The sequence below is a fragment of the Lepidochelys kempii genome, unplaced genomic scaffold (genome assembly GCF_965140265.1).
Source record: "Lepidochelys kempii isolate rLepKem1 unplaced genomic scaffold, rLepKem1.hap2 scaffold_229, whole genome shotgun sequence".
In the NCBI taxonomy this organism is placed as follows: domain Eukaryota; kingdom Metazoa; phylum Chordata; order Testudines; family Cheloniidae; genus Lepidochelys; species Lepidochelys kempii.
Window position 1 is genome coordinate 18,852 of NW_027333625.1, and position 11,316 is coordinate 30,167.

Here is an 11,316-nt window from a genome sequence, read left to right on the forward strand (position 1 = left end):
CCTACTTATCCTATATCTAACTACCCCTCCTCTGAGGTCTCTGGGCAAATCAGGTGTGAACCACTCCTTTGACACAGACGTGTCCCAATCCAGCTGAATTGAGGCAGAATTTGGGCCAATGTCAGTTTGGAAAAGGCCTGCTTCACCCAGCAGGTTTCTCAAAGTATCCGTTGCTGTGAACCGCATGTCGTGTGGATGTGCGAACTCCAAAGATAGCAAACATGAAAAAAAAAACGCAAAGCCGGTTCTGAGGTTTCCAGAGCCAGACCTGAGAGTTAAAGAGCTGTGCTCAAAAGGACAAGGGGGCTCAGCAGCTATAAAAAGAACTAGTTGCAAAAACAAAACAAAAATTACATGAAAAAAAACCAACCAAACAACAACCACCCAGAAAAGCTCCCATCACTCGCCCATCACCATTGTAGATCTTGACATCTCCTGCCTAATGTGACATCTTTGCTTTGTGAACAAGAGCCCTGGGGAACTCTCTGGCTCTTTCCCTCTCACTGGGGAAAAGGTTCCACATCTTCTCTCAAGTAGTTTTCCTCCCAACAGAAGATTTATTTTAAAATTTACCAAATAAATTCCATTTGAAACAGAAATCATTCCAGTCTATACTGGGTCTCTATTCTCGTACATGCTATTTCTCTCACATTTTCCCCCAAACCTGATTCCTTTGGAGTCAGGTTTTTATTGCAGGATTAGCCACCATTTGCTATTTTGTAGGAGGGGGCTAGAAGAAAACCTGAATTATACTGTAACACTGAAAGTGATCACAGAATCAGCCTCTTACCTTACACTAATAAACTTCGTGTGCAATTTCCTTGTTGCTGGTAACAATTTCTTCAAAGATTACAAACTATAAACCTTTAGGGCAGTTTTCTCTTAATTCCCATTTTCACCCAGTGAGCTCTGTGTGAAGTCACATTCGACCATAACCTAGGAGCCTTCCATTTCTGAGGGTTCATTTCTCCCTGGGTCTTCTCCCAGAAGTGTGGGTGGAAGGGGTCTCACACTACGGGGGAAGGCTGCATCATGAGAAAAGCCACCTGTGCTCTACTTTCACACTTTCTAATCTTTCAGAGTAGCAGGAGGTGGAAAAGTGAGACACATGCATTAGACTCAAGAGCAAAACTAAGAGACCAAACCACAGACTCTGGACTCAGCATTCATGTATCCTGCAGTCTGAACTTGGAATCTGTTACATTCCCTCATTGGCTACCATCATTTAACCAACACGGAAGTGCTTCTTGTCCAGCAAGGCAGCCAGTTTGGGACCCATAGGCATGGCATGGCTCTGGAGGAATCAGCTGTTTCTCTCTGTGCTTCAGGAAACTTGGGATCCAAATGGTAAAAGACAGTTGTTCCCAGTTTCATCATGGCATCCCTTAGAAGTGTGAGCAATTCTAAAAACAGTTTACCTTGGCCACAGGTCACCATAGCGTCCATCTCTGGGGTGAAAATCAACCACTCGTACCTCTCATTTCTACCTGAGTTCTTGTCAAATCTTTGACCTTAGTTGTAGCAATTTTACACGGCTCTGGCGTAGAATTCTTCACCAACCACACGACATACCAGTAGCGATACTGAGGTAGAACTCCCCCAAATATGCCCTTTTGTTTCTTTAATCTGGTGCAACAGATTTAAATAAGGGACTAAATTCAGGTGCGCCTTAGAATCCCTCTAAGACACCAAATGTCAGGTATCTACTCAAAATGGGTGTCTTTCTGCAGCTCTATCACATTCCTCATGGATGTCATTTCCTACACATTTACAGCATCTGCCAGGAGTGAGCTGAACAGAAATGTCACTTCCATTTTTCCCATCTCTACCTAGGAAGGGATTGCATTTCCCAAATAAGAGGCAACATGCACCTGATGAGGAAGGGAAGATCTTCAGGAGCAACCTCTTGCAGGGCATGGGCCACAACTGCTTTGGGAGGCAAATGAATGGGTCTTTTGCTTAGTTTCAAATCATTTACTAGAGAATCCTCTTCCCAGCCCCTTCGGGAAATATTGACCTTACCAATTGAAGAACAGGGGGATAGAGATGGTGATGGAGAATCCCTCTGATTTACCCTATGTTCTTCTGTTGTTACAGAGGGGAAAAGACATTTTTCCCTATCCCTTCCCTATTCCTGCTCTTTGTTATACTTCAATATATTTTAAGGGAGGAAAACGGGAGGAAAAATATCTGCTTTCAGGAAAACGTGAAGCAACAGCGCTCTGAACTGTGACAACTGGGAATGAAACAATATGATCCTGGTGGGGGAACTTGATGACTAACAATTGTTTTTAAATGGGGGAACAGTATAACTGTGATGCTCAGGCTTTGTTTAGACTAGGACATGTGATGGAGTTTAGGTCAGGTCAAGGGGAAAGCTAATGCCAACCACTGCACCTCGGCTGCATCTGCACGACAACTGTAATTGTCTTTTAACACCAAGATCACTAACTTGAGCAGCCAACGCCATGTACAGTCCTAGTGGATGTAAGGCACGGGTAGTTTTTGCCTCAGTGTAGCTTGTTGGGAACAAACCTCTCTCCCCCACCTGGAGCTGATGAACATTCCTGGCTGGAGGGACACACGCTCCTTTGACCCAAAAGGAAAGGAGTTGATAGAAAACATCACAGGATTGACCCCAAAGAAGGGTGAGCTGCAAAAGGCAGGAGCAGGCAACTCATCTGGGGGAGCTGAGTAACCACGGTGAAGATGGGGCACAGATCACAAAGTGGGAATTAGCAAATGTGATTTAAAAGAAAAAAATACCTTTGGCCAGCCCTAGTCAAGGCATTTGTTACAGATCACTCCCTTGTGGATTTTCTGATGTCTAATAAGGGTTGAGCGCTGATTGAAGCTTCTCCCACACTCAGAGCACGTGTAGGGCCTCTCTCCTGTGTGGATTCGCTGATGTGTGGTAAGGGCTGAGTTTTGATTGAAGTGTTTGCCACATTCACGGCATCCATAAGGTTTCTCACCCGTATGGATTCGCCGATGTATGATAAGGTATGAGCTCCGATTGAAGCGTTTCCCACACTCAGAGCATCCATAAGTCTTCTCACCTGTGTGGATTCTTCTATGTGTGGTCAGTACAGAGCTCCGATTAAAGCTTTTCCCGCACTCAGAGCACATGTAGGGGGTCTCTCCTGTGTGCGTTCTCTGATGTGTGATTAGGGTAGAGCTCTGACTGAAGCTTTTCCCGCACTCAGAGCATATGTAGGGCCTCTCCCCTGTGTGGATTCGCTGATGTGAGAGGAGGGATGAACTGTCAATGAAGTGCTTCCCACACTCAGGGCATCCATAAGGTTTCTCACCCGTGTGGATTTTCCGATGTGTAATAAGGTGTGAGCTCTGCTTGAAGTGTTTCCCACACTCAGAGCATCCGTAAGGTTTCTCACCCGTGTGGATTTTCCGATGTGTAATAAGGTGTGAGCTCTGCTTGAAGTGTTTCCCACACTCAGGGCATCCGTAAGGTTTCTCACCCATGTGGATTTTCCAATGTGTAATAAGGTGTGAGCTCTGCTTGAAGTGTTTCCCACACTCAGGGCAGCCATAAGGTTTGTCATCTATGTGGATTCTCTTATGTGCAATGAGATGCGAGCTCTGCTTGAAGCATTTCCCACACACACAGCATGCGTAAGGTTTCTCACCCGTGTGGATTCTCTGATGTGTGAGAAGGTCCGAGCTCCCTTTGAAGCTTTTCCCACACTCGAGGCATGTGTAGCGTGTTCCTTCCAAGTTCATTCTCTCACGTGTAATAAGGTCTGACTGGCTACCGAAGTTTTCCTCTGGCCTCTGCTGACTCTCACAGGCTTTTGTTTTTTCTGGGCGTGCACAGCTCCCAGAATCATTCCCTTTGGACCTTCCTGACAACATCCCATGGGCTTCTACTCGCTCAGCATCTTCCTGCTGGGGTTCCTCCTCGTTTTCACTCACCATCCCAACACCTGACGGGAGACCGAGAGAATCCAGACGTAAGTCTCTGCCTGCGCCAGAGAGAAAGGAAATCTCAGAGAGAAGAATGGAAAAAGGGATGAAGGAACCAAAATGTGTACAGGACAGATCAAACTTATCAGGAGCTGATTTTCCCTTCAACCTTCCCCAGAGGAAAGAAAGGAAGGGATCAGTTCTGGGTCCGTATGTCAGAAGAAATCTCAGGGGACATCGAGATTGGGGAGGGACCTGCTGCCAGTTGTCAGTCAGGATAGGTGGGAAGCCATGAGTGACCTCTGCCTAACGATTCTACATCTGCAGGGAACAATCCTGAACTTGGAGAGCTCACAAGGTCTTTGTAGGGCATCCCAAATGTTTCCTGTATTCACCGACAGTTTTGGGGTTGGTTTAACCAATGCCTCACCTATGCAGGCAGCTCTCGGGAGCACTTTTTTCTTAGAGCCATGAAGGTCTGGGACCCACGGCTCCTCCCCTCGTTCCAGCTGCGAGATCACATCAGTTCTGGAAACTGGAAACCCTGCTCAAGGCAAAGAAAACAAGGGAGGTCAGTGGAATTTGTGGGATACTTGTCACAAAGAATATTCCATGCTTTTAAGCCCAGCTCACTTTTAAGTAGTAACATCCCAAGGCCGGCTTCCTTGGCTCAAAGTGCCAGGAGATGATTATTATAAATCATATTCATTACCTTAGTGCCTAAGGGCCAACTAACAGTGGGTCCTCATTTTGCTAGGCACAGTACAAACCGAGAAGCGTTGATGGCCCGTGCCCTGAAGAAGTTACAATCTAAATAGACAAGGCAGACACAGAATGGGGGAAGGGGTAGAACCCACCAGCAGAGTGAACTCCGTGAAGGCAGAGTGGCAGATCTGATCAACACAGGCCTAGATCTTGAGACTATCGGATTTAATGTTCCAACCAGGGCCAGTGTTTTCCGGAAATTGTCGCTAGGACTGCATTTTTTCCCAAAATTACTCTTTGTTTGTGGAATCACCGTTAATATCCGGAATTGCTGATCAGAGGGTGGGTGGGGCATGCAGGGTCACAATCCCCCAGATTTCTCCCTGGAGACACCCGTCTCCTCCCCAGGGCACAGGCTGGCTGCGGTTGAGACTTGATGCCAATTTCTTCCCTCCTCATACAAGTCTGGGATCGGCAGTGGGATGCCAGGCTCTCTCATCATGCTGCAGAGAGGACGGCACTCACAGCTGCTCGCGGCTGTGTCCACAGCACCTCTCCCCTGCTCATCTCCCCTGTACACAGCTGGTTCATGCCCCGTCTCTCCAGCGCACAGCTGGCTCTAGGCTCTCAATGCCCAGTATCTGAGCCCCACCGCCCCCACACAGCCGGCTCCTGTCCCCTCCCCCCAAGGCACTTTCAGGCTTTAAAGGATTAGATATTGCTCACGTTTGTCAATTACTCTCTTTTCATCGCCTGCAAACTCTTGCCCTAATTATGACTGTTATCTGTATATCTAAGCCAGCCCTTGAAAGCATGAATTCTTCACAGACTATGATGCCGAGATGCGCCACATGATACCAGGAAGGGCTGCGGGATGGGTTTCCTGTGCAAGCTGGTATCGCTACGGGGTGATGAATGCCAGATCTCAAGGCTGGTTATGCAGAGCTCCACCTTTTGAAGCTTTACCCAATGCAGAAAGGGAGTCACCCTCATTCAGGAGACTGAAGACGACAGACTTTTGGGGGATAAACAGCTGAGTTTGAGCTGACTGAGGGGGGTCTTTCTGGGCTACAAACTCACAGGACCTGATAACCACCAGGAGGTAACCCTTTCACAAAGGTTTTAATACACTTTGGAACCGATCAGGGATTCCCATGAGGACCGCTGAGGGAATGAAGGTAAACACGCATTTGGATGCTCTTCTTCTTTTATGAGAATGGGAACAGGATAGCAGGATAGCACCATATTGCAGCCCATTGGAAAACATAATCCCAACTACACATATAAAATGATGGGCTCTAAATGAGCTGTTTCCACTCAACAGAGGGATCTTGGAGTCACTGGGCACAGTTCTCTGAAAACATCAACTCAGTGTGCCACGGCAGTCAAAAAGCAAAGAGAATGTTGGGAATCATTCTGAAATGGATAGATAAGAAGACAGAAAATATCCTATCGCCTCTATATAAACCCATGGTACACCCACATCTCGAATACTGCCTGCAGATGTGGTTGCCCCATCTCAAAAAAAGATATATTGGAATTGGAAAAGGTTCAGAAAAGGGCAACCCAAATGATTACAGGTATGAAACTCTTCTGTACGGGGAAAGATTAAAAAGACCGGGACTATTCAGCTTGGAAAAGAGACAAAGGGGGGATATGAGAGAGGTCTATAAAATCAAAACTGCCATGGAGAAAGTAAATAAGGACGTGTCATTTACTCCTTCTCATAACGCAAGGACTAGGAATCACCCAATCAGATTAATAGGCAGCAGGTTTATAAGAAACAAAAGGAAGTATTTCTTCACACAATGCACAGTCAACCTGGTGAACTCCTTGCCAGAGGACGTTGTGAAGGACAAGATTATAACAGGGTTACAAAAAAAAAAAACACCATGAGAAATCTATTGAGGACAGGTCCGTGAATGGTTATTAGCCAGGATGGGCAGGGATGGTGTCCCTAACTTCTCTTTGTCATAAGCTGTGAATGGGTGACAGGAGATGAATCACTTCATGATTCCCTGTTCTGTTCATTCCCTCTGGGACACCTGGCGCTGGTCACTGTCGGAAGACAGGACACTGGGCTAGATGGACCTTTGGTCTGTCCCAGTGTGGCCATTCTGAAATACCAGGGAACCTAGTGAGTCCAGTGCAATGGGAGGGAGTAGGAAAATCCCTGGCTGTGGAGAACACTGGGAAATTAGAAACTATCATTCAGAAGCAACAGACTCTAAATAGTCTAGAAAAGCAGAATGTGAAAAATAAGAATAAGAATCGGGGTCATGTGACTTCAGGAATGAGGGACTCAAAAAACCAAGTCTGCAGAGAAGGTAGATTGTGGTTAGTGCACATGGGGATGGGGGGAGCAACTCTCCAGGTCTCAAGGATTTTCACCAGCAACCGAGGCCATTGTCCCATGCACGGGGCAATCCGGAGCAGTGAGGAGTTGTGTCATCTGTAATCCTGGCTGAGTTTCAATGCTCTGCTGCTGGAGCTCCCTTGTCTGGATTCCCCCAGCCAGCATTCAAGGTCTGTGTGATCAGTAACCCTGGACCAGCCGCTCTGACCCCAGCAGCCTGCTTCTTACACCCCAAGCACATTCTGGTCTGGGTGGAGAAGGCTCAGGGTTTGAGAGAAGGCCGGGGTAGGAAGCTTCTGTTCGTTATGCTGGACCTAACCCCCCATTTTATTTGTGCAAACAGGAGATATTTGACACTGTGCGATTCTGCTCCTGTGCTCTCTTCCCACAGCGTTCAGCAGCAGGGGAGGGTCGCTGGTCGTGTGTGTGTCACTGGCATGCTGGGGTGATGCTGGAACAGGACAGAGCAGAGGTGGCATTGTGGGGGTGGCGTGAACCTCATCTCTTCCGTTCCCCTCCCAAGAACCGAGGGGACAGGAATCCTTACCCAGCGAGGTCACATTCTCATAGGTCTCCTGCATGACGTCTCTGTAGAGGGCTCTCTGAGCGGGGTCCAGCAGAGCCCACTCTTCCCTGGTGAAATACACAGCCACCTCCTCGAAGGTCACCGTCCCCTGAAAGAGCCAGAGCCCCACACTCAGGACCTGCTGCCCCACTCACAGCCCCACTATTCGTGGGGGAGAGGAGCCAATCAAACGGAAACTCTGGGTGGACCGCAGTCAACAGAGTCCCACCCCCACCCTGCTCAGAGCACCCAGGAAACACCAGGGTGAGGGGGCGAAGAGAGAGCCCCTCCTCTCTCCCAGCAGATCCATCACACACCTACTAGCCACAGACTGATACCGGAGATGCTGCCCCGAGCAGGGTCTAGGGAGAGATCTCTTGTAGGAAGCCCAACACCCTCCTCCTTGTGAAAAGAAAAGGAGGACTTGTGGCACCTTAGAAACTATCCAATTTATTTGAGCATAAGCTTTCGTGAGCTACAGCTCACTTCATCGGATGCAAACTGTGGAAAGTGTAGAAGAGCTTTTTATATACACACAAATCATGAAAAAAATACCTCCTCCCACCCCACTCTCCTGCTGGTAATAGCTTATCTAAAGTGATCACTCTCCTTACAATGTGTATGATAATCAAGGTGGCCCATTTCCAGCACAAATCCAGGGTTTAACAAGAACGTCGGGGGGGTGGGGGGCAGGAAAAAACAAGGGGAAATAGGTTACCTTGCATAATGACTTAGCCACTCCCAGAGCTGGATATGAGGCAGGGGAATCTCTCCTAAGCCTGACTGGTGGCTTCCCCCTTCGTATTTCAAGGCACCCGCTGGTTAGTTGGGTCAGGCTCCAGCACTACGAGTCTGGTCCTTTTTCCCAGCCCCATCTAGGTAGGTTATTTTCTGTTCACCAGATTGGAGCATTTCCACCTCCGAACCTCATGGGTCTCTTCCTAGAATCTAGGCCACTTATTAAACAACTCCCAGCAGGTCTGCCACCCCCTGGCCTCCTCCCTTTCTCCACCCTGTGCATTTCCTGCCCCGCTCCAACCTCCAAACCAGACGGTGCAAACCTTCCCCTCTCCCGTGTATTTCCTGTCCCTCTCCCTCCTGCAGGAACAGATCAGAACCCCCCACAATAATCCCTACCTGAGCTGGCTCCTCTGCAGCCATGTCGCTCCCTTGTCCCATGGGAGGACGGGATGAACCAGAAAGAAACATGAGCGTCGTTCTGCAACCTGGCCGGGCAAGAAGGGCTGTTGTAGAAGTTTAGGAACGGACATTAGTTCAATTCACATCACGCTTCCCCCAGGCTCTTTCCCTGCAGAGCGAGATCCGAGATTCTGCCGTGCTGAGAAAATGCTCAATCTCTGGATTACAGCAGAGACCTGGCCCCTCCTGCCAGGCTAGGCCCACAGACACACTTTTAACCTCCTTTCTCCCTCCCGCATCCCAAAACAAAGTCTCTGAACGCAATCCCAGAAAAAAGCAGAACCAAAGGAGTCCCTTTCGAGGATTCCCTCTGACACTGACCCCATGACAGCCACACCCCAGCAGGAGGGACATGGAGTCAGGAACTGGGTTTTCCTCTCTCTGATCCTCGTCTCGTCCACAGGAAAGTGATTCTCCCCACAGTGCAGTAATACATCTGTCTGGGCAGATGAGAGAGCTGGAAATCTCTTTCAAAACCCTTTTATCCCACGGACCCTGTCAGTCTCTCTATCTCCTTTTCCCTGTGCCCTCTCCATGCCTGTCTGCAAGGAAACTCTCATTCCTGGGTTGTTTGCTCCCCCATGGCTGGATTTGCTCCTGCAGATGGCAGGAGAAATGGGGTGGGGGGCTGTTACTGTAGAGTCATTTTATAGTCCTTCACTGCCTGCCTGGGATTTCCCCATTGTCTGCCTAGGACCCCCACCTGCCCTCCACCAGGATCTGCCAGGCCATTTGCCTGGGACCCCCTCCTCCTCCCAGCAGGACCCCCTGACGCTTTACAGGAGGACCCCTCACTCTGTGCCAGGGACCGCCCCACCACAGCTCTGTGCACTGGGCATGGCAATGGTCCCAGGAGCCAGCTGGGCAATCCCAGGCAGAGCCCCTGGCACAGCACCAGGCAGCATCTAATCCCCTGCCCCACCTGCCCAAGAGACCCCCACCCCCACTGGTCTGCAGCCAACAGGCCCCCAGCGATATCCACCTCCAGGACCCATAGCCTTAGGGCTGGGCACATCAGAACTACCCCCCAAAACCCCAAATCCTCCAGAACCCACCAACCTGACTAGGGCCCCCCCTGCCCAGCCACCCAGAGGCCTCCCCCTACCACAATGCCCCTTCAGCTCCCGCTGCAATCTCCCCGCACAAACACCTGCCCCCCCCAGCAACAGTGTTCCCTCACAGTGTCTGACAAGTGGATAGAAAGTTATCACCACCCCCTGCTGGCCAGTCACACAGGCAGGGGGACCCCGGGGGGACGCCTCTTTAACAGGAGAAGGGAAGCCATGGAGGGCCAAAATAAGTAAGACATTTCCATACTCTGTCACTAGCAAATAATGGCCACCGTGGATCCACCCCAGAGTTGGCTACAGCTTTGCACTGCGGGAAGCCTCCCCTCACGGAGACCTATACTATAAAGCTGCAAATAATACTTAAAAAAATAGCCTTAAAATTAAAAAAACTCAATTAATAATTTAAAATCAACAATAAAAACATTAAATAAAAAAATATAGCAGCTCAAAACATTTTCCCTCCAAAACAGGCTAGCTTTAAACTATCTCTTAGCATCCCAAAAAAAAAATTATGCCCTCATCGGGCCCCAATATTATATATATATAAATAATAGCAATTATAAAATCTATAAAAAAATAATACAGGCTAAAACCCATGCCCAAGCCAAAGCACAGGTTGCCTATACTGCCCCAAAAAACAATTGGTTATAACCCTTGTTTTCAGGCTAAAGTTGGTCATCTTGGCTTGGTGGTTTATTTAGCCTGCTATTAAAATTTCTCTTTCCTATATTGCTTGTATTACTAGTATTATGCTGTGCAATATCATATATCAGGGCCCTTTTGCAAAAATTAATAAATCATTCTCTTCAAAGCTATCACAAAATGCTTATACAAAATCATATTATAAAAAAATAAATAGCCCAAATAAAAAAACTCAAAGCCAAGGCTGTTAAATGTTCTCAAAGGGGGGAGTTGTTGGGAACACTGGGGCATGGCCACTAGGTAACTCGAGGGGATGGAAGACCACGAGTGTCGATGAAGCCCCCTCGCACTAGGCCCCTGTGTCCTTGCCCCCCCGCCTCCTGCCTGGAGGCACTCTCAGCAGCTCTGCATACTAGGCCCAAGTGTCCTTGGCCCCCCCGCCTGGAGGCACACACAGCAGTTATGCTAAGAATCTGCAGCAGTATGTTGCAGAGTCAGACTGCCTGAAACTAAGCAAGGCCAAACAAAAAAAATATAAAAAAACAATGCTAAATAAAGCTGCTTTATATATAGTTTAACAAATAATACAAAAAATCAGGGAACTAGCTGGGAACTGAATTGGCTGGCTATATGAATACTTGGAGCAGCTTGCTATTAAATAAGTATGCTAAAAATATATATATATATATATATAAAAGCCTGTGTAACTTCCTGCTCTGTTGTGCAGGATTTCAGATTTTATTCTCCCTGTACCTTTTTGCAGCTGCAAATAAACTTTTCTGCTTCTCCACCCCGTTGTAATTATTGGGTGTAGCACACCGGGTAACAAACCACTCAAGCTGTTGTTCAGCCTC

At 48.1% G+C, this 11,316-nt stretch overlaps 1 protein-coding gene across 1 annotated transcript; it reads right to left on the reverse strand.

Annotated features, from left to right (window-relative positions):
- Window positions 1-2,778: 2,778 nt before the first annotated feature.
- On the reverse strand, window positions 2,779-8,729 carry LOC140904566 (uncharacterized). Its single transcript, XM_073326989.1, has 4 exons — window positions 8,688-8,729; window positions 7,533-7,659; window positions 4,355-4,468; window positions 2,779-3,983 (listed from the first exon to the last, which is right to left on the reverse strand). Exons 1-4 carry the CDS (start codon window positions 8,727-8,729, stop codon window positions 2,779-2,781), a joined length of 1,488 nt encoding a protein of 495 aa, XP_073183090.1.
- Window positions 8,730-11,316: the final 2,587 nt, after the last annotated feature.